The sequence below is a fragment of the Cajanus cajan genome, chromosome 7, assembly GCF_000230855.2.
Source record: "Cajanus cajan strain Asha chromosome 7, NIPB_CcT2T_4, whole genome shotgun sequence".
Classification (NCBI taxonomy): Eukaryota; Viridiplantae; Streptophyta; class Magnoliopsida; order Fabales; family Fabaceae; genus Cajanus; species Cajanus cajan.
The window spans coordinates 60,821,565-60,848,645 of record NC_138523.1 but is presented as its reverse complement, the minus strand read 5'-3'; the positions used below and the strand labels follow the sequence as shown (position 1 = coordinate 60,848,645).

Sequence of the window (27,081 nt, the reverse complement as noted above, 5' to 3'; positions counted from 1 at the left end):
AATTTTATTGTTAGGAACGAATATAGTATTATTTATTGTTTAAATAAATTTAAATTTTTATCTAATTAATAATAAATCTTATTAGCTAATTTCTTCTTCATTTTGTTTATTTTTTTTTACTCCAAGTGCTCAATTTGTGACATGTTCAATTTGTTTCTAATAGTCTTAAATATTTCAATTCGACCCTATAATTTTGAAGAAAAAAAGTGCAATATTATCCTTTTGTCCAATTTCATTAACATCATTAGTATCACTTTGGATAACAAAAACTGTTTAATATTTTTTTAAAGATTAGATAATCAAATTAAACTATTTAAAAATAGTGAGATGAAATTGATTCTTAAAAATTTATAAAGGACTAAAAATATAATTTAGTCATTTTTATTATTTTACTCTTTTTATATAAGATAAATTATTTAAAAACTTATACATTATTGTTTAATAAATTTGTATAAAATAAAAATAATTAATACTTTATTTTTAAAAGAGAACACAAAAAAAAATTATAATGAAAAATAAACAAAAATATGTGATAATTATTCAATGAGAAACTCTCAAATACAGAAATTAGTAAAACAGAATATGGTATTTGCTGTCTTATTTAGATTTGATGAGGATACTACATAAATAAGCTCGTATAAGCTATTAAAAAAAAAAAACTCTTCCTACTACCTTAATTAAAGTTACTTTTTAAACATGAGTTCTAGTAGCCTAATTTTCTAGAACTTTTTTTAAAAAAGTGATTGTCCTACAAAGATAAGCTGAAAAAAGTCTAACCAAGCACTTTAATTTTGTTTATAGTGTTTAAAAATGAGTTATTTTTTTTCCCAGTAAATATTTTACGTCATTTTTCATCTCTATAAATTTGAGAATCATTATCTGTAGTTCTACAAAACAAGCAAATTTTAGTTTTAATCAAAGAAAAAAAAGACATATTTTTTTTTACTTTCATCTCTCTAAAATTTAAAGTCACTCCTTAATTTTGTTCAACATAAAAAAAAAATTATATTAAGAAGAAAATACACTGGCATTCATAATTTCCAGCAAACAAAAATTAGTCTGTCTTTAATTATAAATTAAAAAAAAAAGGCATTTTTTTTTTTGTTTTTATCACTCATTTTATGATAGAAAATTAACAATTATTTTAAAGATCTACACTTTATTTTTAGAAGAGTCACATGTTCACATGATAACACAAACAATTATAGGTATTACATGAAATAATTGCTTAACCTTATGATAAAGCCATAAGTAGTTTAAAAAAAATCATATTATTATAAGCATTACAATGTGAGTTTAGATTATAACTGTAATTTACGGACTATTGCAGTGAGTTTCCAATTGTCTGTAAATTACAATTACATTGTGCTTTTACAACCTATCTTAATGGAGTTGGTTGGTGGTTACTTGTTACTGTATTCATTAGGCTACCCTGATATATATGTATGGAATTTAATCTGCAATTTAAACCAGCAATTCAGAATTTCAAATGATCGAGTCTTTAGTAATAATTTCTCAGCTGAATGCTGGCGTACCAGAGCAGTGCTTGCAAATGTGTTCACTATTGTTATATCAAAATTAACAAATATACTTGGTAGTATGATCCTCCTCCTGGCATGCCGTTATCTTCTAAGCTTTGATCCGTCCGGAAGACAGAGGCATACATGTGCTGCTTAATTCACGTCTTTTGCCACCAGGAATCAATTAAAGATAAAACAGAGTTATGGAAAACCACGGCAATTAACGATTTGCTCCTTAATTTTCAATAATGGTAAAAAGACATTCAAATTATTAAAAAGCTAACATTGTTGACAATAAAAGAATCATCTTTTGACATTGAAAATAATATACATCACTAAAAGAAACTTTCTAAATATTATTGAATAAACAGATATAATAATCTAAAGATTAAACTTGATATATTCTAAAAGAATGCATCTTCAGTCAGTCTTTTTTTTTTCCCCGAATGAGGCTGAAGGCAGAGATTAATTTTCACGGCGCGATGTTGTCTTCAAGTTGGTCAGCGCAACCATTTTGATAATGCATCTACACAAAAACAGAAGAAACAGATAATGAGCAGGCAAAGAATACGCACCAAAGGAGGAAAGATACTTGCCACTAGTATCCATAATTTAACAAACCTAATCAAGTAATAACACAAGACAACCAACATGAAAACTGAGGAACAAAAAACTTAATTTCAACAAACCTACAGCTGAGTAGCATTGCTCTTGCCTTTTGCTTTTGGATATTATATATCCATATCACTAGCTCACTACCATCATACACAAGCATGACAAGAACAAAATATGTTTGAGATTGAAAAACCTTCAATGTGGGAAATATTCTTTTAAAAGGACTTCTTACAGTCGCACTACCAAATTAATGATTTAACTACTCATGTAGTTTCAAATGCAATTATATTAAAAATAAATTCAATGCGAGTAATTACTTGTGCATGATCTAAAAAGTAAGGTAAAGGTTCGCACCAAACCAAGGGCTTCTCTTGCAATCCTTTGACTGTCCTCGCCACAGACTTTACCAAAGAGAAACATAAGGTGTTTTCTTTGTTCTAGTTTCAAGTGTTTTTCTAGGCCACGACTAACCATCTCCATTTCAGGCTGCATACAATAAGTGCAAGTAGAAAGTGGCAAGTCAATACATAAATCATATGCTGCAACAGATTAAGTTAGAAGCAAAATCCTTCTATCTACCTAATGCCTCATTATAATCGTCCTAATCAGCTGTCCATGAGAGAACATGACTGTCATAAGGTTGCATTTACAGCATGTCTTTGGCTTACTGCCGATGCTTGTTTGTCATTTCAGACATGTATAGACATTGGGAAGGTTCGATGCACTTCTTACTTTCTTTTCACCTAATGTATTTTGTTCAGTCAACCATGGAAGATTTCTTATCCTTCTCTCCCCTGTATTTTCCTTTTTTTAATTTTCTAATAAGAGAATGTTTCTATTAAAGAATTCAGAACTGAACTGAATGCAATGAGTGGTTATTTGATACTTGTCTCCGATCTTAAATTCTTCCAACAAATTATTCATTAAGATTCATGCAAATACTAAGAATTACCAGTGAAATTATGTTTCATAAAATAAATAAAAAACAAGATGAAAATATCTAATATCTAAATATAATACATACGAATGCTAATTGTATGTCACCGTAAGAGGTCATATCCAGTTCTCAATTTTAAGAAAGAATAACTACAATGAGATGACTACAACCAAGCCTCATCATGCCAAGTGAGGAATAATTATAAGGGGTGTTCATGGATTGAATTATTAAAAAATATAAATTAAATTAAACTGATCCATTTTATAAAAGTAGACCACTTAACTGATCTATTTTTTTATAAAGTGGACCAATTCAGTTTTTAAAGAATATGGATGGGATTTTTAAAATTGGCTCAGTTTAGTATGGTGCGATTATCTACTTCTTTTACTCATAGATCGACTTTTTTAAAAAAAAGAACCAAACTGAACCAATCCACTTTGTAAAAATGGATCGGCAACTGTACCAGTTTTGGAAAGTGGATCAGTTCAGATTTTTTCTCTAAATGGATCGAATTTTTTAATATAGAATTATAGATCAAATCGATCTAGATTTTTCGCACACCTAATTATAACGAGGAAAAGAGCACTTTCAATAGTGAACACCATAGGAGGTTCTTAACTCTTTTCTTTATGGGTCCATACGTACTACATTCAATTTTCAGTTAGAAACTTTTCACTCAGATGGATTCCACAAGTTATCCCACACCTTTATATTTCTTTAAAATAGGTCTCACAAGTTACCTCTAAACTATTTTTTAATGGTTAAGAACTGGTTTTTATATAAGAAGGATTGTTACACACATCCACATCCTCCTGCTAAAATGATGAACCCAGTTAAGAACGGTTCTTAACTTCAAGAATTAACCTAAGAACTACAGTTGGGGAAGCTCTAGCAAATAAATTGTTCATCCAAGGGAAGTGGGGAAATTTAATGGAAAAAAATTGCAAATATTATTGAGGACACATACCGATGACTCCTCGGGAGGAAATATTCGTAGAAGAAGGCATATCTTTGACAGTTCCACTATAGCATCAACCTGTTTGCCTTGCATTTCCAGAGCCTATAATTGAAAACAACAAAAATATGTAATTTTAACTGAAAGAAACTGAAAATATAACTGTCTTCACTAATATTTGTCACAAAAAATGTAATTTTGTAAAAATGCTGAAAGACAAAATTACCATATCATAAGATTTGGGATAAGAAAAATACCCAAGCCTGTAGAAGACATGAGCGGGTGCGAGCAGCAACAGCTGCAGACACAATTGTTGCAGCACGAACATTTTCAAGGCCAATATTTTCAGCAAATCCAGCAAGGAATTGCGGAGCATCCTCACCATTTATATCAATTGAAGTTGAGTTGGTTGGTGCCCTGAATAGAAAGAAAGTAACCACTAATTTCATAAAATAAGAGCAGACAGCATGATTAACAGATGCCATATACTGTGAACAAAGAGATAGACCAGAATGCAGGGGCTGATAATATCACACCTGCTGCATACATTTAAAACAAAGTTAACAGATGCTCGATACAAGGAGTCCCGGACATTTGTTGGTTCAATAGACACTTGCACACCAGCAGTTCTGCACAGTTGACGTAACTGTTCATGTGTACATGCAACAAACAGTTTGAGTGTTAGAAGAAGAGAAACAGATTAATTCCCTTTTATTATAGAAAAGATTTATTATAAGCAAACATCAATAAAAAGAATTAAAACCATCAGTAGGTGTTTTAATCATTCAATGCTCATCAATCAGACAATGCTGAGCATGCATATTATCACTTACTCTTCGGAGAACTTTAGTACCACGTTGCATTAAGCTACTTAAAAGAATTTTTTATATAGGGATTTGGAAATATGAAGGGAATATTAAAATTGATACAGGTGAGTATCAAATAGTAGTAGTAGTAATAGTACAGTACTATAACTTTTTAAGTAGTAGTTGCTGCAAAGGTACTACTCGAAGAAAAAGCAAATACCATCTATATATAATTGAAAATTGAGTAAAACACCGGAAGTAAAAAAAGGAAAAAGACTGACTTGAATTATATCATTCTCCATGATGTCATTTCCGCCCAATCTACTGTTGGTGATTGCTGGAAATCAAGTAGGTGAGTTGTAACTTGAAAAAATGGATGGCAAAACACTATAGAAATTATTAAACGTGTATCTTTACCTACAAAAAAGCACACGAATAGAATCCTTATTTATCCAGAGACCAGAAATACTAGGAAGTAGGACCAGAAACAATTGTAACAGACAACATATCATAGTTTTGCATAGTTAGTTGAGATTGAGATTTAAAACATATGAATGCATTTCAATTAAGAGGAAAATAGAATAAACTTAAGAAATGTTATTACCCTCTTCCCCGCTCATTTTGCATATTTAATTTAAGCTAACAAGAAGCTCAAACATAAATGTACTAACTAACAACTCAACTGAACCGGACCTACAAAGAAAGATGGATATTATCTGAAATTGTCAGTCACAAAACAAAGAACCCTGCTTTCATTCAACCCTTCTCTTCTCTTGTCTCATTTGCAAAATAAAATAATTTGAAAAAGAAAACAAACCTCGAAGCACTCTATAAGCCTCCCTCTTGTACTCGTCCTGTTCACTGGGGTCAAAAAGAGAAGCGTTGACATTGATTACAGTTGGCCACCATTTCGGCAGCTTCTTTTGGACCCGAACGTTATTCTTGGCCGAGCGCTTCACGGAATCCCGAAGCGGAAGAGACAAGGGATTGGTATCACTCCTTTGGGGTGGTTGGCCCCACGCAACAACCACCTCTTTTCCGCCCAGACTCCGGTCCCTCCGCACCACCACAGGCTTATAGCTGGAGGCGTTACGACGCCACGACCAAACCCTAGAAACCAATTTGGGCAAAACGGTGATAACGGAAAACGCGAGGAAGGTGAAAAAGGCGGAAGTTCGGAGGAAATGCAAGGTGGAAGGGCGACAGGAAACGAGGAGCCTGCGGTCGTGGTCGAGAGTGATGAGGGTTTGCAAATCGAGGTAGGCGTCTCTGCCGGAAGAGAGGAATCGGCGGAGGTCAGATTGGAAAGCGGTTATGGGAGTGAGGTCGATGACGGCTTCGAGTTTGCCTTCGGAAGTGGAGGGAGAGGTGGGGAGAGACACTTTGTTGTGGCGCCTGCGACTGCGACTGCGACTGCGACTGCGGCGGCGGAAGGAGGAGCAGACGACGGTGAGGCGGCAATACTGACGGCATGGGGATGGCGGTGGGAATTGGGACGGAAGAGTGCAAGTGTTGGCGGACAACATATGGAAAATTTGTCTTTTCCTAACACCTTCAACTCTCCTACTCCCCACCTGTCTCATCACATAAATGTTACCTTCCCCCAAATAGTACTACCAAGCCCATGCCCATGCCCAAGCCCATGCCCATGCCCATGCCCATGCCCATGCCCATGCCCATGCCCGGCGTAAAACCCAACGACCGTATCACACCTGAGCCTGTCCGTTAATTTTTCTATTTGACCAACACTCCATTATTTTACTTCTTCTTTCTTAATATAGAAAAACAATACCAACAAAAAAAATTTTCACACATGACACATTCTTTTTAATTTTGACAAAACCAAATGTTATTCGCACCTCACTATCATCTAATCACAAATTATAATATATAATAAATTTATTAACTTTATAATAATCACTTTAAAATTATACTAACAATAATTTCTAATTAGTCGTGATGTAAAACTTTTTAGAACAATATTATATAATCATTGGGCCCTTTAATTTTATACTTATAATTTGTTAAAATTTACAAGTCTCGCTTCTTACTTATTTGAGCAATAAATCTCAAACATAATTTTATTATTTCTAATAAAACTTAACTAATTCTACCAGAGTCTAAAAAAAGTGTTCTTCATTATAATTCAACAGACCTTTAAACGTTTTTTAAGAACAAAAAGCTTCGTAAGAAAATTATTGTATTAAAAATATACTCCCTATTTTATGTCATTTAAAGTTACAATAAATAAATTTGAAATAATTAATTTCTTAATTTTTATTATTAATTACTTATAATAATTTCTTTATTCCTATCACTTATCTCTCTTACATTAACATTCCATACACTATTACATTTTATCCTTTTCAATAAGAGCATAATTCATAAAACAATAATTAATGTCAAACAATTTTTCCCCAAAATTGACAAACAGAAAAAGAAGCGGAAACTATTTTGTTCAAAAATAGAAACTTGTATCCTTAAGACCAACCTATGAACTGGTATCAATAAACTATACTAATTTGCACAAAAACTCTACAAAATTTTAGGCATACAAAAACCACATTAACTTATTTTTGATACGCCAATATATATATTTTTTCGATCTCCAAAACAATATAGAAGTAGAAAAGTATTATAATAAGAAAACTCCATGTTATCAGCTAAACAACTATAAGTTTAAGACCATGGCATACACGTCATTGCCTCCATCCTAAAACAGAAGGTGCCATAACAAAATTACAAATTGGGAATTCAGTTTCCAGATTGTCCAAAATACTTGCCCGAAATTGTGGCCAATATATTCAACATAACAACCTCTTCATCAAGCTCAACCTTTTCGGCACGGATGCTGGCACACTTTCGCAGCAGACTCCTGAGAGAAGCACATGTGTCAGCATCTAGTGGAGCATCAACTGTTGCACAGAGAGCAAAAAGCCACATGGAATCATTTCTTGTCATAGTGTTTGCAGCCTCTAGCAAGCTAATTCGTTTCACCAACGTTGATACCCGGGCTACCGAGTCCATTGCTAAAATTATGGAAAGCAAAGGAGGAGTAGGGGTGTTGCTTCTAGTTTTATCAACTGAAGTTTTCGATTCAGGGTTCACTGGAGACAGTGTTCCGTCCTTATCTTCAGCAGTCGAGTTAGTAAGTTGATCATTTGTCTTGCCAATTCTCAAATGATCCTCATCTCTGTTCACACCAGAAAATTCTCCAAAATCGTTCCCAACTAGCAGTGAGGAATGAACAGGGAGATTTTCAGAATATACGGCACTTGAACCATCAAGGCTAGAGAGATTCTGGAATAAAAAGTTAGGAAACAATGAGAAAATAATATGATATAAACAAAAGTATTCAATTCTATACTCGTCTTGTTACAGTAAAAACTTTAAATTGGTCCAAGATGTGGTTGCAAGTGTAGGTGAGGAAGTGGCGCAGGAATTGCACAACTCTGTAATCTTGGATGAAGAGTATTGGCATTCCAAATAAAAATGAACGGGAAAAAAAAGACATACAGAAATTGATTCATGAAGAACATACCGTTCTCAGTGCTGAAAATTCAGCAAGAAATACATCCTCCCACTGGTTCAATGGCAACAGATGCTCTGGGCACTTCGCAATATCAGGAATCTTGGGCATGTAAGGACTTTGTTCCTTGTTAAGTTTACCTCTATCAAGTTTTGCTACCTTCACTTTCGGAATTTGATCTGCCTCCCACCTACTCAAGAACACACAAAAAAAAATAGTTTAGGAACCTTGTTATTTATCTTAGTGGGTAAGGTACAGTATAATTTCTCCCTCTCGCCAGAATTTAACAGAACCAATATAGGGACCAGCAGTCAGCTGCAGATAGTTATGATCATACCTGACACGCCTAAGATATTCCCATCCATCTTCCGGTGGACCAGAATCAAAATTAGGTTCTCCATCGACCAAAAAGGCAGGCCTTTGAATGCTAGCATAATCATCATCACTATCATCATCTTCGCCGCACTCTTCTAAATCTGAGCACTTATCCTCGCCCATAACATTATGACTACAAGTAGGGCCAACAGTAGTCACTTTTTCCCTACCTTCCACGTTTTGTAACTCACCATCCCTATTTTCACAACATACTGCACCTGAAAACAATTACAAAACTTTCAGCACCAGCACTGTCAATTTGCTAATAATTTAAGAAGGTCGGAAGAGGAAACAAATATATAATTTAGTATCTGTAAAAGCAAAAAAGACAAGGTAAAGCATGTCCTTCTCATCGAAGCACAATGTAGACAAGAAGCTGAAGTTTGTATTGATTATTCATTATTGAAAAAATCAACAGTATAATTGTCAACATACAAAGTAAAATAAGAAAGCATCGTCATTATTGAATGACCAATGTAATCTTTCAAATCTACAAAGATCCTACTGCACAAGACTTGTTATATACAAGTAACGATGCAACCGAATTGTCTAAGCAGAACAATGAGAACACAGTGAACTAATGTGGCATATTAGACAAGTTCCAGGTTCCTTTTGCTCATTCTTCAATGGACAAAGACATTCATATATCTCCATCTTCCATTAGTAGCAGCCACACCACCTGTGCATCAGAAAAATTGAAAACATCAAATTGACACAACATGACCTAACACCGCAGCAATGAAGCCTCACTTCACCAATCAGCACAACGCTCACATATGAGAAAGCATATCGACATAAAGATTAAATTTCTTGAGATGGAAAAGAAGAAGAAAGAAAAGAAAAAAAAAACTTACTGAGTATTGGTTTGTTGTGCGGAAGAAGATTGGAAGCTAAAGTATCGTATTCGTTGGCGACGGAGGTTTGAAAGGCAGCGTGAATTGCCTTCCAGAACTTGCGCTGTTGGGCCATGTTGACAAACCTGAGGCCCTCCAACTCCTTGCGGGAGTAGCTGTGGTTCCCGATCTTGGGCTTGGGCTTGCTCTTGGGCCTTGGCAGTGGTGTCTCGTCGGTCCTCCTATTGTTCTTGGCTCCTCCTCCTCGTCTTCTTGAAGAAGGGAGGTTGTTGGCGACGGAGTGGAGCAACGCCGTCTCGTCGATGACCTCGATCCCTAGGGCTAACGGAGAAGGCTGCGCCGTTACCGTTTTCTTGTCCAACGCTGATTCAAGCTCCTCCAAGAGTCGCTTCTTCTTCATTTGGAATTCGGCGGAATCAAGAAGGGCTTGTTCATGGGAATCTGAAACGTCACCCATCGCTTACTTCACACTCGCCTGATTCTTTTGCTTCACTGGTTAGGGCGCAATGCTTCACGTACTCATCAACTTCAAGTACCTCCTCGTTACTTTTATACTCACTTTTTTTTTTTTTTTTAATTTTACTTTCGGCCCAACAAAACCATCTTTTTCTTTAATATTTTATTTTATGATAGGTAAGATTTGTTTAATTCGGTAAATACTGATATTGGTTTAACAAATGTATTATAAAGGTGCAGCTTGCTTGAAAGGGAGGCACATTCTACTCTAATCAATGATCAAGGCTGTTTTTAAGAAATGTTTAATTCAATTCATTTGAGGTTGAAAAAAAAATTATGCTTAAAATTTTCAATTTTTCTCTATGAAAATAGATATTTTCTTTATTGAACGTAAATTTAAACTGGTATTTAAATATATACTATTCAATTTGACTCAACTTCATTCGACTTGAGATTTATTTTAATGAAATTTTGTTTTTAGTTTAGAATTAATATATTTTTAAATAGAAATTGGATTTATACTTTTTCTTATCAACTATATAAAACTTGAACATGCAAACTTTTATACTACTATAATCTCTCCCTCTTCCATTAGGTCGGCTCTCAAGATTTTCTTTTTTTTTTTAACTGGTTCTCGTGATTCTAATTTATGCTTTGAAATGTTTTAATTTAGTTTGATGTCTTATATTATCTTGAAAAGTATAAGTTTTTAATGATTATGTAATAATAATAATAATAATAATTTGATTTAATGAAAAAACATTTTATACAACATAATATTATATTATAAATTTTAATGGTCATTTTATTTATTATAGAATATATCTTGTTTTTAATTTTTATATTTCTTTTATAAAATAATTTTAACTATATCTATAGTTGAAAAGTCCGATTGACTCAATTTTTTGTCATTTATTTTGAATTTTGATCGAGTTATTTTTTAGTTTAAATAATTAATTTGATTAAAAATGTAATAAAAACACGAATAAATTTATCACAAAATATCATTTACTCACCATTTACTATAGAAAAGTTTTCACCCCCTCCCCCCACCCCCTTTTTTTACTTAAAAAATAGTTTTTTAATGCTAAACAATAACTAAAAACAATAGAAGTTGTTTGTTAAATTTCATTTTTGTAGTTTAAAAGTTCCTTCTATGCTAAAAGTCGTTTAGTAATTTTAATTAAAAAATATTGTGTACAGTTGTTTTAATTTATAAAAAATTATATTAATTATAATAATAATAATAATAATAATAATAATAATAATAATAATAAATTCATGTACAAATATGTAAATAAATTGTTTTTAAAAAAATGTCAACAATTACTTTAATTAATAAAATTTAGTTTTAAATGATGATTTGCAAATAACATATATAAAACTTAAATATCTTCATACTCTCAAATTTTGGATAAATTTAACTTTACTCTCCTAAGTTGAGGCTGTATTTTTTAGTCTCGATAATTAAAATTAAAAAAAAAAAACTTATTTTAATCTCTCAAAACTATTATTCTTATCGAGGTAATAATAGATTAAGTCAATTGTACAACATCATTTTGATTTAATGTAATATTTTTACTAACAATAACATTAATAAGTTAATTTTATTACAAATTTAGTAATAAGTGAATTTTTATAGATATCAAAGATACTTTAATCCCTTGGATCATTTGGTGTTGTATATCCTCTTATAAGATGAGAGTCTTATGGAACGGTGAGATGTTAGAGGAATTTAGCTCCAAAAAAGACATAAGATAAGGAGATCTTATTTCCCCATATTTTTTTGTGTTATGTATTAAACCTTTATTTCACGTTATCCAGTTGGAGGCTGAGGCTAAGAATTGGAAGCCTATTAAGATTACTAGGAGAGCCCCTAAATTGTATCATCTAACTTTTGCAAATGATTTGTTATTTTTTGCAAAAGCTAATGAAATGGAAGCTGAACTCATTCTTTGTATTATGAGCATGTTTTGTGTGAGTTTTAGTGAGGAGCTCAATTGTGACAAAATGCGTGTTTTATTTTCACGTAATGTTGGCTGGCAAAGACTAACATATTATTTGTCAACATTGGAAAGCTAGTCAACTTTCTTTTGTTGGTATACTTACTTTAGTTTAGTCGGTGTTGCAAACCATGGCTATATATGTTTTGCAATTTGCCCAACTCCCTATGTCTGTTTATGATGAAGTTAATCACATGAAAGTCCATATGGTGGCTTGGAAGCATACCTATACTCCTAAGGTTGTTGGTGGTCATGGGTTGAGGTCAGCCAACAATTTTAACAAAGCACTTTTGACGAAGTGTGGTTGGGAATTGTGTACACCACTGGATCGGTTATGGGTTCAAGTTGTTCGAGCTAAATATTATTGTGGTGATTCTATTTTGCCTGTTATTAATGAGAAACGTCCAGGACCTAATTTTTGGAGAGGTTTGTGTGATAATTGGAACTGAGTTCAGGATATACTATCCTGGAATGTGGGGAGTGGTTATTCATTTAGTTTTTGGTTGTATAACTAGGTCCCTAATCATGCGAATCTAACTCAAGCATCTATCAGAAGGGTGCTGGATGAGTTGGTGATTCGTAAACCATGCGAATTTGTGGATAGGTTAGGGATTGGGATTTTACTCTACTTCGTCAATTTCTTCCCAATAGTGTGTTCAATAAGATTCGTGCAATCCATTCGCCTGATGTGATGCATTGTCGAGATATCATTTCCTAAAAATGTAATGCAGATGGAGAGTTTTTTGTGTCATCTGCCTTTGCTAGCATTACTTATGGTCTGAATGTGACCAAAGACCCTATGTTTGTGGTAGTTTGGAGGTGGAGGAGTCCTGATCGAATTTGAGTTTTCCTTTGAAAATTTTCAAGGAATGCTTTGCTCACAAATGAGTTGCATTTCTCTAGGCACCTTACCATGGATCAGTGTTGTGGTAGATGTTCACGTGAAGTGGAATCTAAACAACATATTTATTGAGATTGTACCTTTGCCCGAGCAGTATGGGTTACGTTGCTTCCACAAGCTCGACATAATATATTTTTTACCCAGGAATTGAATAATTGGTTTCTATCAAATTTGACTGATAACTCACAAGTTGTTGGCTGTTGTTGGTCTTCCATTTTTACCTTCACCCTTAATTCAATATGGTGTGGTATAAATCTTCTCATTTTTAAGGTTGTGGTTGTTCAACCTTATATAGTCAAAATACAAGTTCTAGCTTATGTGGATGCTTTGATGCATAGTTGGAGGGAGGTGGCTAGCCCAACAATTTATGCTGTCAATCTGTGTGAATGTGCCTTTATACATTGGGTTCATCAAACTCCAAACTGCTTTAAATTGAACTATGACGTTCTGTGTGTATAGATGCCTCAAAATCAGCTATTGGTGGAGTGTTTCATGATCATCGAGGAGTGGTTTTCTTTGCCTTTGTTGCCAATATTGGTTTTTGTCCTCTCTTACATGCTAAGTTGTGGGCAATCTATATTGGAATAGAGGTTTTAGAATTTTTATTGTTGAGACAAATTCCTTGATTGTTGTTACACTTCTTCGAGATGGTTGCATTCCTCATCATCCTTGTGCTCAACTGGTTCAAAGCATTAAGTCATTTGTGGTTGCTAGTGGTAGTTTATAGTGGTCTCATGCTTTGTGCGAAACTAACCAAGTTGCAGGTAACTTAGCTTGTTTTGGAATATCTCTTAATGAGAATTTGCAAATTTTTTATATTGTTTTACCTTGCTTTGCTATGTATGTACATGCTAATATGACCTCTATTTCTTTCTCTCATAATTTTTAATTTGATTTTGTTGAGAATTTTTTAGCCACTTCAATTCACCAAAAAAAAAAAAAGATGTTTGAACAAAAGGACCAAATTAAATTATTTTCTTTTAAAGTTACAAGGTTTAAAAAAGCTAATTTTAAATTTATGGGATCAAAATCAAAATTATTTAATATTTAAAAGGATTAAAAACATATTAAAACTTATAAAAATGAAAAAATATTTAAATTATTATGTATTGTTGAATTATATTTGAAAAATATTTAAGAAAATTTCAATAATAAAAAATTACATTAAAAAATATTTGAAAAGTAACTATGTAATAAAGTAATAAAACACATCGCATTTTATATAACAACGTATATTATTATTTTTCACAATTTTTCTAACTAGCAATAAAAAAGAAGAGAAAAAAAATAATAAAACAAGGAAAATCAATCTTGTAACATGGCAATGATAGACTCTTGGCTTTTGGGGTCTAACACCAATAAGCCCAAAGGGGAAAAGCATGAGCCTAGCTAACTTAAGGATTATTGCCGTCAGAATTTCAATTTTTAATAAAATCAGTAATCTTATCTTGTCGATTAGGTAGGAGTAGGACACCTGGACGGTGGTCCTACAGACTAAGGTCCAAGAGTCTACTCTAGGGTTATTCTTTGTTGTATTTATTTTAGTGATCGAATGAAAGTGGCAGGAATATTCTACCTACTTTTTTTTTTTTTTTAATCCTAGTCTAGGAGAGTTGTTTTCCTCTCGAATAGGAAACGGAAACCTATTTGAATACTCCTAGTATAAAAAAATAGAAATAAAAACATAGGGCGGAAAATAAAGACTTTTATTCTAATTAACAGTTTTTTTTTTAATAAAGAAAGCACTATACTTAAAAGTATTAGTGGGTTGAGTTAGATTGGATTTAGATAAATTTATTATTTGATGTGATCAAAATTTAACCGGTTGAATTAAATTGGATTAGTACATATTTTTTAAAAAATCAAACTCAATCCTACTTGTTTATGAACAGGTTAAATTGAGTTTGATTAATCGAATCAACATAATTAAGTTTATTTAATTTTTTTATAAAAACTTAAATATTTCATAATAGATATAAATATTTTAATATTTTATTACAAATATTGTATTTTCAACCAATAAAACAAATAATAATATAAATTAAATTTTAAAATAAATTTGTTGATTAACTGCATTGTTATAAATTCAAATAACCAACATTAATATAAAATAAATTTTAAAATAAATGTTATACTATTATAATACTATCAACTCAAAAATACAATACTTGATATTGAACAAATATGATAAAGAGTATTGTCTTGGATAATTGATCATACTATCTTATTATTGTTGTTGTTCTTATTAATATTATTATTATATATGATCGGATTAAGCTAAATTATGAGTCAAAATATATAGAACTTGTTACTCGACCTATAAAATACTAAATTAGGATTAAATTAAATTAGATTGGTATATTATTATAATACTATCAACTAAAAAATACAATACTTGTTATTAAACAAAAATAATAAAGAATATTGTCTTGGACAATTAATCATACTATCTTATTATTGTTGTTGTTCTTATTAATATTATTATTATATATGCTCAGATTAAATTAAATTACGGGTCAAAATATATAGAACTTGTTACCTGATATATAAAATACAGAATTTGGATTAAATTAAATTAGATCTAACTCAAAAAAAAATAAAAGATAATCCAAACTCATTAAATCAATTTTGATCATTTCAGGTTGAGAGATTATTCATATCCAATTACACCCCTAAATATGCTATGTATTAAATTGCTTTGACTTTTCGATTAATACCCTTGAACCCCTACTTAATCGAAGTCCCTGTCCGACAATCAATACACGTTTAAATAAACCTCTCATTTATGAACTACTGCTTTGACTATTGGATTAATCCCCTTGAACCCCTAGCTAATTGACTTTTAAAGTCCTGTCCCACAATCAATACGTTTAAATAAACTTCAACGAAGCCCGTTGCCACCAACGTGATGACTATTCTGCAATCGTGAATTCCCAGAGCGAGAAATATATTTTAGCTTTTTTAAAAGATCATTCCCCGCGGAATCATATACACTTAACTGTCAATTTCTTTTTTTAAAAAATCCTACAGGTGTCCCTCCAAGTCCAGTCCAAGTAAACAAAACATGCAAATTAAGCAGAAACAAATAATATTGCAAAAACAAGAATCATAATCCTGTTACCCCACAACCAAGGAACTGGAGGGGTGGGGGCGGGGAGTAATTACAATAATTATTATAATCCTGTTACCATACGCAAAAAAAAAAAAAAAAAAAAAAAAAAGACAAGAAAAAATGTTCCACCAAATATAGGTCTTTCCAAAGTATCAGCTCAGTTTGATAGCAAGAAACAAATAAAGAATATGGGGGCATTAACGTTAAGGGACAAACAACATTTACCCGCACAAATATTCACCACGCAACCCAAACCTATTGTTGCATTATGGCTCTATAGACGCCAGCAGACTCAGCACAACAAGTGCAATGCTGTAAATACAATGGAATTTAACAATGACGAGAAACGAGCCAATCCAATCCTACACATCAAATCTCAAACAAAAATAAATATATAGATAGATATATCTGCAGTATTTGATGAAATCCAGAGGTAATTGAATCGAACTGTGCAGAAGATGCAGAAACCAAAGTTTAAAACTTCAATTTATTTGCTTCAACTTTCCGGTGCAGGAGCAGCAGGAGACTTCAGAAGTGGTTGGAGTGCTTTAACAACAATGCTCATATTTGGCCTAAACTCAGCTTCATACTGCACGCACAGTGCTGCAACAGCTGCAAGCTGCATGGTCAACAATAAGCACCGATAATGTCAGCCTCAAAATGGAAGATCCAAGCACCAGAACGTTATTCATGAGTCAAGAAGAGTCTCTGCATGTGTGTGTGCGTGTGTGCAAGAGCAGGGAGAAAGAGAAATAGATACCTTAGCAACTCCTTTAGGGGGGTATTCTCCCTTAAGTTTTGGGTCTACACACTGTTTCACTTTATCTTCACTTAATCTTGGTGTAGCCTACAAAAAATATCAATGTCAACAAAATATCTATGGCTGAACCGGTGGTAAATGATTGAAAAACAGCAGAAACGAGCTATGAATTTAGGCAGGCACACTGACCCATGTGACAAGACTCTGCTGTCCTCGAGGCATGGTATGGTCAACAGGTTTTCTTCCTGTAAGAAGCTCAAGAAGAACAACACCAAAACTATAGACATCACTTTTTTGAGTCAACTGCCCAGTCATTGCATATCTGTAAAGTTAGGCAACACAGGAAAATAGGAATCAAAAAACAAAATAAATTCTCTAAGGAGGCAAAAGAGTTGAGATGAGGAACAAAATAAATTAAAGATGGAAAATCATAGCTAAGCACACAAAGACGCTAATTGTTTTCTTAAAGTTCCTGATGAATCCGCATTCCTCAAAGCGTATTCCCTAAACAACACATCCAAAGCTAGACCGATAATGGGGAGTACGGAGAAATGAAGAAAAAACTAGACCACATCCAAGGCAAGTAATGATACTATGGAACCTCATTCACTCTTCATGACTATAACTTACCAATCAAGACTTACATCTTTATCATGAAGTAAAGTTGAAAGATTACCATTTGAATTGAATTCACATGTATTGAATCCAAGAAGTTGGAAATGGAAACATGGTTACACAATATATGGATTAAAACATCTAAAGAAACCATCAACAAAATTTAAACAAGAATTGAATTCACATCTTTCAAGGTCAAATACAAATACCAGTTGATACTCTTTGCCAATAGATAATGAAATACAGCTCTCTCTGTGTGTGTCTCTCTCTATATATATATATATATTTAAAGGCAGCACTAGAAGTGTAAAAAACGTTAAAAAAAAAGAAGAAGAAGGTCTTCTTATAACACAAGATATCATAAATATGAATTCAAAGGAAACATGAAAGCAAATATAGATATAAACTTAAATTATAGCAGGGCTTTCAAGCTTACTCTGGAGCATGATAACCAAAAGTCCCCAATACACGAGTTGAATGAAGACGTGCAGCCATGTCAGGGGCCTGATTAGAAAGGTTAAAGTCAGCTATCTTAGCCTTGTAATCTTCAAAGATCAGCACATTACTTGATCTGATATCTCTGTGTATAATCGCTGGTTGAACTTTCTCATGCAAATATTCCAATCCCCTTGCTGCATCAACTGCAATTCTAACTCGCTGTATCCAATCAAGAGTTGGCCCAGGTTGTGCGCCTTGAACTCCCTTTCTACCTGAAGTGGAAAGACAACCAAAATCATTGACAGAACTTACTAGGTATGAAATACAAGATAGGACATGAAGCTACATACCATGTAGTATGTCATGAAGAGAGCCCATAGTTGCAAATTCATATGCAAGTACACGAAGATTTCCTTCAACACAGTAACCATGCAACTCAACAAAATTTTCATTCTTCAATCTTGAGACCATGGAAACCTGAAATTAGGAACACTGAATGAGAAAGCTAATAAACTTACAATAACCATCTAGAAACCAGCATGCTTGCAATGTATAAATTATAATCGTTTGTTTAGTTGATAGCAGGGACATGCCTGGGTCAAAAACTCATTATTTGTTTCGGGTTCAGATGAAACATCAAGTTTCTTCACAGCCACTGCTTTTCCATTGTTTAAGGTTGCGTAATACACCCTTCCATATGATCCTTCACCAATTAAAGCCTTTGAACCAAAGTTGTCAGTCTTTTCCTTCAGCTCATCTAAAGATAGTGCTGGAGCTTCAATAGGTGGTGGTGCCTTTTGTGTTTCAGGCTTGACAGGAGCTGACACCTTTGAGCCCTTTTGGTTGCCTAAAGCAAATAATAATCGAAACATGAGTAATCTTTAACAGTAAAAGAGCCAGCCATCTGATATGGTGAACTACGAGAACAGTAAAATTGTGAAATCAAGATGTTGAAGCATTCAAATGAAGCCATAGCTATCAATCTTGAATAGCAGCTAGCTCTGAAAACACTATACGGATTGTGGGAAGCCAGATGACCACTATATTTACTAGTCTATAAATACTCCAATATCAAAAACAAAAACTGGGTAACTTTTTGTGAAGTGCGGATTGTGAAGGAACAGATGTCAAACCAGAGGTAACGTTTTGTGGAATGGTCAAGGAAGAAGGGTTAAACATCTTTAGTGTTAATTGTTACTTTCTTTCTTTTTGACATCTTTTCACTGATGTTGGTGGCTGTATCAGGAATCAGACTGCTATCCCTTTTTTTCTGTCTTGCCTTGTACTTTCTAGATACACACACACACACACACATACACACATATATATATATATATAAAGTTTGGAGCAAAGTGTATGATACACACTTCAGCTTTTTCTCTCAAATATCTTCAGGTTCTTCAACTACATCTACTATATTTCTGAAGCAGAAATGCATTAGCAAATTGGTGGATACATTACAATTTCACCCAAAAATATCTAAACAATGTATTCTGGGGTAAAAATGGGTTTTTGAAGACTATATCATGGCATTGCAGCTATTAGTGACAAAACACTATAGCAGCCACAATGGCTGCCTACTGAAAACCACTCCACTATTTGAAACCCATAACAATTCAGGGCCACTACACTCCGCCACTCAGCTATAGAACCACCACACTGCACTATTGACTACTATGAATAAAGCAATGAAAAATATGAATTGAAAACAAATTGGAAGCTAAATGATAGAGAGACTGGCTTAAAGAAATAAACCAGAGACATTCCTGAAAAGTGTAATTAAAAGCCTTAAAATTAACTGTTCTTTCGATATATTTTGTGGTTTACTTTTACTTCTATCTCAAGTAGTAAACAATATTTGGACAAAACAACACACTGGACTGAGGTTAACAAACTCACCATCCCCATAACTCCTTGGGCTTTTCAGGTGTTCATTTTCGTTTGATGGGTAAGACTCTTCCACCTGACAAGTGCAACAAAGCCACCGACGCATCCTTGTCCTCTTCCTCAAATATAGATCGTCTTTGTAAGTTGTATTCCCCAAGCGGACAAAGTAATCAGGAGGAGAAGCATGTGCCTACATATGGTCACAAGAAGCATAAATACCCAAAATTTTATGTTATACGTGAAAAACAAACCAATTTGAAAACTCCTCAAACTGGTGTGTATATTCAACATATCTTCGAGACTTTCATTCAGCATTAAAAAGTAATAAATACGCGTTCATCACCAGCTATTTGACCCTAATTACTTCATAAAAATTAACAATAAGTTACGAATAAATCCATCCTGATTCTAAAACCATGAATTTTAAAGAATCAGATCATAACGGTCATTGATCACGCCCAATTCCCGAATAATTCAATGCCCGACATGCTGATAGGGGGAATAAAAAATTGCGACATGAGACCCTAAATTTTGGCCATCGCCTTAATCTCATAAACGGTATATTGCTCAAAAACATAATACAAACGAAGAAAATTAGACACGTTTAATTTTAAAGGGAAATGCCCCCCTGATTTTGATGTTTGATGAAATAAAAGAGGAGAGGGTGAAAAATCATCCTTTATTTTAGAATTGAAAAGGGGATGGTATGAAAGAAGAAATTGCAGCGGAAAGGAATTGTTGTTACCAAATGACCAGGACGATGGTGGCGGTCTCTGCGGTCCATCAAAATAAAAAAAAAAATGAAAAGAAAAAGAAATTAGAAACGAATCCAAAAAAGGAATGGCGAAATTAAGGCCAAATCGGATTCGCAGAACACCCGAAGAGGCCCAAAACGATGAAGAAGCAAAGTGAGGAAAAGGGAAAGAGGGAAATAAGAGAAAGGGGAAATGAGAGCCAAAATTAGAAGAGAAGCGAAATTGGAGGTGAAAGGAACGGGAGAGAATTGAAATTACCTTAAAAATTGGTTGCTACGCTCTATGCTATGCTATGTTAGGGTTTGTTTCTGCCAAGGAACCAATATTAAAGAGAAGATTGAGATTGAGAGCGAAACCAAGAATCAGAGCCAGGTGTCTTTTAATCCTCATCCAATCATTTCTTAACAACTCCTACTACTTTTTTAACTAATTACCATATGCTTTTATTTTTTTTATTTCTTTTTTCTTTATTATTTTATATATAACTTATCATAATTAATAAATGCTATGACCCATTGTGAGCAAATTACATCTTATAGAAAATCTTTTTTTTTTCGTTTGTAATAATTAAAATTTTGAATTTAGTCCTACTTTATTTTTTGTTTTAATTTAGTTCTTAATAATTTAAAAATATATCAATGTGGGACTTCCGTCTAAATTTCATAAACGATGTTAAATATAGATGACGTAGATGTCACATAGATGTATAGATGGCAAGGTTTCTTCCTCCTTCTTTAATGCATGTAGAACATCCCATTTTGAAACCAGAATGGTCTGTTCGGATTGTATTTGTCATATGTTAATTTTGCATCTAGAACGACATGTTCTTAAACCATCTAGAACGGCCCCTTCCAGATACACAATTAACACACAATAAATACAAGTAAAACGGACTCTTTTTAATTTTAGAACAAGTTGTTTCAAATACAAAATTAACATATCACATAAGTATGAGACTAAATTAAGTTTTTAAGCTTTTCTTTTCATTCAAATAAAATATGCATGTATTGTATAGATAATACACATATGTGGAGTCTTGATTTTCGAGTAAATAAAAATAATGGTAAGTTGAAGTATTATTCGATGGCATTGATAAATTTATTTGTGTGTTGGGCACTTTTTGATTTGTTTACTTTGTAGGAAAGGAAAGAGGGGGCGGTGCCATGATGAGAGAAGGTATCTGTGGCCAACTGTTATTCATTGAGGGACCTTTTCTTTTCTGCATTCGCCGGTTTTCATTTTCTTATGCTTACTATTATTATTTTTTAAGGTAACTTGTTTTTTTTTATATTAGTGGCCACCGTTACAAAGAAATTGGAGCACATGCCTTTTGATTCCTTACATTCAACAACAATCTCTTCAACCAAACCACTCAAATTCTAAGTTTCTTCATATCAATAAAGGAATTCATCTTCATTTTCATCCTTCTAAGTTAAGCCATTGCAACCTAATATTTATTCATAATAATAAAAAATTCAGCATTGTAAATGAAAAACAATATGAGTTTGACCACGTCAAAGTACTTTTGGACATCGAGATCTTAGACTTAAACTACAAAACCAATGAAACCATTGTACAGATTTTGTATAAAAAAATTCTTTCAATAAAATGGAACTTTAAAATTATAATCTCAATCTCCGCATGTCTAATGTAACATTTCAGAAAATAGTAATTATAAATAAATATAGAAATAAAATAAAAAGATGTCGAAAATATATGTATTTGTATAGAAAATTATTTTGTTTGCGTGAAATAAAATACAAGTACGTACTAACACGACTTTATAAGGTAAAAAGCTTCGTTATATAGGCAGTCTAATTAGCATAATATATATATATATATATTAGAAAAGAAAAAAAGTGGTGGATCAAATAAAATAGATAAGATTGAACAAAAGTCGTTTCACATTTTAGAAAATTCACTTGATTTGTAAATTTTAATCTTACCATATGTGATAAAATTTGATAGTCCGTATTAATTTTTCCACTCTAGTAAAAAAAGGCCATTTCACCAAATAAATTATTTTACACATAATAATCATATCAAATAAGAATTCTTGGTTGTTGTGAAAAATAAAAAATAAAAATTTGGTCCATACATAAATGATCAAAATTAAAAATTAGTTCACGTTACATAACCACTTAAGATATCATGTACATTTTTTTTTAATATTGATTATGCATTTTTTTTAATATGTCATGTTGAAATACAATCTAATAGTTTAATTTTGTGATTATTATTTATCATAATAATAAGAAATTTCTCTCAGTTTTTTCTTTTTTCTGTTGGTCAAGATTTTCTCTTTTTTTTATTATTATAATTTTGAGTATATAAATAAAACATAGATATGTCACGCCTAATGAAAGGTAATATTTATTTTTCAAAAGCATGATAATCAAAGAAATTGGATAATCTTTTCTCTCTTTATATATGTATCAATGTAATTATATATGCTTTTGTTTGTATTAGAATAATATTTGACCGACAAAAATCATGTTTTATAGATATAAATTAGTCATTAATTATCAAATTTAGGATATAAATCATATTCATAAAAAAATATAAAAATAAAATTAAATGATAATGAATATGATTTTGAAAGTTTCACATCAAATTCCATTCAAAATTAACCTAACCACCCTAAATAATTCATTAAATCTTTCACATTACCATCTCATCCAATACTTTCATAAACTTTACCTTACATTAAGATTCCATCAAAGTAGCTTTACTTCACATTTATCTATTATCACAAGTCATGTGCTTTTACAAATTTACCCTAACAACAAACTTTTCTATTATAGACTAAGAACTTGAAAAACATTTGTCTCATGAATGAATGATCTACTCATAATTTTTGAGTGATATAATATAGTAAATCAAAATAGTAGAGATACCAAGATCTTCCAAATCATATATAACTATTATCAAATTCAAAATTCATGACTTGTCATAATAAAGTACCATTTTGAACACATGTTCACATAGACCGTTACCATCATCATACATGTCATTAACTTTTTAGTAATAAACTTAAGAAAATATACATGTCAAACATATAAATATTAAATAAAAACACAAAAATGAAAAATATTTAAGTCATATTATCATGAAACATTTTTTAAACAATTTTTTCTTAACAGCTAGAGTGCTTTATCAAAAAAAACATTTAATAACATTAATGATTTGTTTGATTTAAAAAAAAAAGAGAGAGAGAGAAAGTAATGAATAGAAGGTGAACTGTTTTATTAGTTATTTGATAGGATAAAAAGAAATATTACAAATTATAAATTATATAAAATTGAAATATTAAAAGTGTTGAATTAAAATTTTGAAGACCAAAATTGTAAATTTAAAATTATAGATGAACTAAAAATATAATTTAGTCTATTATTTATTATTAAAAAAAGGCTTTTGAAATCATTAAAATTGTTAAGTATTGATTATTAGTTTTATCGTCCTTGATGATTTTAACAAACTCGAATATGATCACTTTCAACGGAGAATGTGATTGATAAAAGAAATATAGAATTAAGAAAATAAAATAAGAAATTGAAATTTTAAAAATAAAATGACACATAAACAGAGTAAAAATATATATAATGTAATTGAGGGTAAAAAAATATATATGTAAATTTTTTTTTATAGTTTTTATAAAATACGTATTCTTTTCATTTTCTTTTTCTTACAATTTGTTTGGTAACTTTAAAATTGGTGAGAAATTGATGAGAGTATAAATAAAAGCAAAAGTAAGATGTGAGGTTATTTGGTTAAAATTAAATAGGGTGGTGAATTTTTTAAAGCTACTGATCTCACATTTTTTTTTCCATGTTGATTTAAGCGTGAACCATTAAGAATTTTAACTAACACTAGATATTATAAGTAAGCCAAAAAATATCTTGCAAGGTAGAAAAACTTAATATTGGAAATCCTAGTTAATTATGGTAATTATTTTCTATTATACTTTTTTATGTAATTGTTAGGTTAAAAAATGATATTTATCCCTTAAATTTTTAAGTTTTAATAATAACACACATAATATATTTTTTAAAGATAAATATTTTTGTAAAATATAAATCAGAAGAAATATAAGATATAAACTTTTAGATAAATAATGTGTTATCAAACATAATATAGAGTTTTACTTTATAAAATCTTAAATACGTATTATCTATCATGAGCAATGATCACTTTGTGCATGACTAACCAATTTCTTAATATTTTAAACAAATAAAAAATTTATTGAAACTCACAAATATGTTAAAGTGAATGAAATCATGTTATACACAAGAAACAAAAATAAGCCGATCCCTAAAATCATTGAGAAAGTTAGTAAAAATTGATATAAAACTTACTATTTACTAATTTATGTCACAAAAAGTATGTTTGATATCTTAAAATTGATAAACAATTTCCTTTATCAATTAAAAAATTATAATTTAGTAAAATATAATTAATACAAATGAATTGAAAAGACAAATAAAAAAAAGAAGTTAAATAGTGTCAATCAGGAAAAAAAAAAATTGTAACTTCAAAGGACAAGATTTTTCTAAAGAGTACTTGTTCATTTGAATAGGATTTTTATTTGAATAAGCAGTTGAAAATTTTCTCATAAATTTTTTGAAGTTTTCTTCATCAATTTAATGTGGATTTAAAGGAAATAAATATTGTGATATTTTGAAATTTTCTTGATCGGTATAATGTGGATTGCTAACGATGAGTGTAGCTTTTAAAGTGGAGAGTAAATTATTGTAAATTCTTTACTTTTTCTTCTTATCTTTAATTATTGCAATATATTTTTTTATTGCGTTTACATTAATTTTTCTTCTTATCTTTAATTATTGCAATATATTTTTTTATTGCGTTTACATTAATTTCTTTTAAAGAATTAGGGGGGTGTATTGGTTTAGGATTTTGTAGGATTTTAAAAGACTTTTTTTTGAGTAAAAAAGTCCATTGGTATTCAATCAGGATTTTATGTCACTTAAAAACAATCCAGTAGTATTCAATCTGGATTTTCAAGATTTTTTAAAGAGTCCATTAAAATCCACTGGTATTCATTTGAGATTTTTTACAACTTAAAAACAATCCATTGGTATTCAAAAATATAAGGATTTTAAAGGATTGTTGTGTGAGAGGGATTTTGAAGGACTTTCTAGTGTTATCTATAAATACCAGATTCATAAAACAATCTCATCCAAACCCAACGGATTTTGAAGGATTGTTTGAAGTGATTTTTCAAGTGTTACAATAATTTTCAAGTGGGTTTTTCATCTTTTTTTTTCTATGCTCCTGTCTTCTCCATTTTTTCTCTAATAATAATACTATACTATTATTCATTGCTCATATATAATATTGTAGTACTGTTCTCATCCCATTCTCCTATTTTGTGAAACTCTGATATGTAAATGATAGTGTCATTGACTTGCTCTATTTTTCTGTTCGTTCTCTTTAATTGACTTGCTTTATTTTATTCTATGTAGTTGAATTTGTTCCTTTATATAACAAAAAAAATGCTTGAAATTTCAACTTTTAAGTGGTAATTTTTTTTATAACATACGTCAAGAAGAAAAAAAAGGTGAAAGATGAAATTGATATCATAATCTCTAAATATATATATATATATATATATATATATATATATATATATAAGATGAATTTGTTAGGGTTTCTGTGAGTAGAATGAGATGAAAATGGATCTTAGTTGGGGGAAGAACCCTCTCAGCATAAAAACTGCGAACTCTCTCATTCCCTTGAATTTGTTACTCTTATCCCTCCTTTTATGACTCAACAATTATTTTATTTTTTTTACTATGAATTTTTCTTTTTATTTTTATATTGTGAATTTAAGATTTTTTTTTATATTTTTAAAAAAGAAAATTAACATAAGACATTGCAGTATCTAATTTTTTAGGATTTAGGATTTATGCCTTCATTAGCTTATTTTTTAAAAAATAAAATATTGTTAAAATATTTGTTAGAATAATTTACATTTATAAATATCATTAAAAATTATCATATAATATATAACTAAAATAAATATATATATATATATATATATATATATATATATATATATATTCTCTATATCTAAATACTCCTATTTATATAAAAAGATTATATATCTAAATATTTTCTCAGTATCGAATATACTAATTTTTTTAATATAAAAAATTATCTTTTGTTTCTATATTTTCGTTTTTACATTTTTTTTATAATGATTGAGATATTTGATCCATTTGGATAGCCAAGATATATTCGATCTTGTATAATTGATGTGCTTAAAAAAAGAATAATATAATTTTATTGATTTTGTCTCTTATCCATAATTATTTATATAACTGGTTTTCAACATATATTATTTTAGTAATTCAAATGGGAGATTCACATGAAAATAATAAAGAAAAAGGAAAAGAGAAAGAAAACTATGAAGCTTAGACCAAGGAGGATTCCGATGAATTGTTACAATTGATAGTGGATGCTATAAAAAGATGATAGAATATTATTTAGAATTATTATTATTATTTATCTAAACATTATTGTTTTTTTTTAATTATTTTATC

At 31.0% G+C, this 27,081-nt stretch overlaps 3 protein-coding genes across 6 annotated transcripts; all 3 read right to left on the bottom strand.

Moving 5' to 3' along the window:
• Positions 1 to 1,740: 1,740 nt before the first annotated feature.
• Positions 1,741 to 6,461, bottom strand: LOC109818049 (phosphoribosylformylglycinamidine synthase). Of its 2 annotated transcripts, XM_020383448.3 has the most exons (7): positions 5,651 to 6,448; positions 5,115 to 5,170; positions 4,564 to 4,673; positions 4,285 to 4,444; positions 4,040 to 4,132; positions 2,490 to 2,621; positions 1,741 to 2,046 (listed from the first exon to the last, which is right to left on the bottom strand). In XM_020383448.3, exons 1-7 carry the CDS (start codon positions 6,414 to 6,416, stop codon positions 1,993 to 1,995), a joined length of 1,371 nt encoding a protein of 456 aa, XP_020239037.1. In that variant the 5' UTR covers positions 6,417 to 6,448; the 3' UTR covers positions 1,741 to 1,992. The 2 variants fall into 2 exon arrangements, 1 of the variants encoding a protein (XP_020239037.1); XR_014428058.1 differs by lacking the exon at positions 1,741 to 2,046 and having other exon boundaries at positions 2,531 to 2,621; positions 4,254 to 4,444; positions 5,651 to 6,461.
• A 991-nt stretch (positions 6,462 to 7,452) lies between these two features.
• Positions 7,453 to 10,124, bottom strand: LOC109816312 (uncharacterized). Its single transcript, XM_020381268.3, has 4 exons — positions 9,592 to 10,124; positions 8,700 to 8,955; positions 8,375 to 8,552; positions 7,453 to 8,133 (listed from the first exon to the last, which is right to left on the bottom strand). Exons 1-4 carry the CDS (start codon positions 10,046 to 10,048, stop codon positions 7,588 to 7,590), a joined length of 1,437 nt encoding a protein of 478 aa, XP_020236857.1. The 5' UTR covers positions 10,049 to 10,124; the 3' UTR covers positions 7,453 to 7,587.
• A 6,060-nt stretch (positions 10,125 to 16,184) lies between these two features.
• On the bottom strand, positions 16,185 to 20,932 carry LOC109818542 (protein CYTOSOLIC ABA RECEPTOR KINASE 5). Of its 3 annotated transcripts, XM_020384038.3 has the most exons (9): positions 20,777 to 20,901; positions 20,509 to 20,536; positions 19,776 to 19,953; positions 18,470 to 18,723; positions 18,227 to 18,353; positions 17,875 to 18,148; positions 17,013 to 17,145; positions 16,824 to 16,910; positions 16,185 to 16,682 (listed from the first exon to the last, which is right to left on the bottom strand). In XM_020384038.3, the coding sequence occupies exons 3-9, from the start codon at positions 19,867 to 19,869 to the stop codon at positions 16,560 to 16,562; spliced, it is 1,092 nt and encodes a 363-aa protein (XP_020239627.1). In that variant the 5' UTR covers positions 19,870 to 19,953; positions 20,509 to 20,536; positions 20,777 to 20,901; the 3' UTR covers positions 16,185 to 16,559. The 3 variants fall into 3 exon arrangements, with proteins under 3 accessions (XP_020239627.1, XP_020239635.1, XP_029126536.1); XM_020384046.3 differs by lacking the exon at positions 20,509 to 20,536 and having other exon boundaries at positions 20,777 to 20,932; XM_029270703.2 differs by lacking the exon at positions 20,777 to 20,901 and having other exon boundaries at positions 20,509 to 20,694.
• Positions 20,933 to 27,081: the final 6,149 nt, after the last annotated feature.

Bases quoted from the DNA above. Each gene is read 5' to 3' on its own strand.
- LOC109818049 (XM_020383448.3), bottom strand. From the start codon at position 6,416: ATGAGACAGGTGGGGAGTAGGAGAGTTGAAGGTGTTAGGAAAAGACAA. The intron at 4,133-4,284 runs GTATTTTTCTTA...TTTCAATTATAG, and splicing joins CATGTCTTCTACAGGCTTGG to GCTCTGGAAATGCAAGGCAA. The intron at 2,047-2,489 runs GTGCGAACCTTT...GTTTTTGTGTAG, and splicing joins CAAGAGAAGCCCTTGGTTTG to ATGCATTATCAAAATGGTTG.
- LOC109816312 (XM_020381268.3), bottom strand. From the start codon at position 10,048: ATGGGTGACGTTTCAGATTCCCATGAACAAGCCCTTCTTGATTCCGCC. The intron at 8,956-9,591 runs GTAAGTTTTTTT...AATTGTTTTCAG, and splicing joins GCACAACAAACCAATACTCA to GTGCAGTATGTTGTGAAAAT. The intron at 8,553-8,699 runs GTATGATCATAA...GTTCTTGAGTAG, and splicing joins GAATATCTTAGGCGTGTCAG to GTGGGAGGCAGATCAAATTC.
- LOC109818542 (XM_029270703.2), bottom strand. From the start codon at position 20,547: ATGGACCGCAGAGACCGCCACCATCGTCCTGGTCATTTG. The intron at 18,724-19,775 runs GTGAGTTTGTTA...TATTTGCTTTAG, and splicing joins CCCAAGGAGTTATGGGGATG to GCAACCAAAAGGGCTCAAAG. The intron at 18,354-18,469 runs GCATGTCCCTGC...TCCTAATTTCAG, and splicing joins ATAATGAGTTTTTGACCCAG to GTTTCCATGGTCTCAAGATT.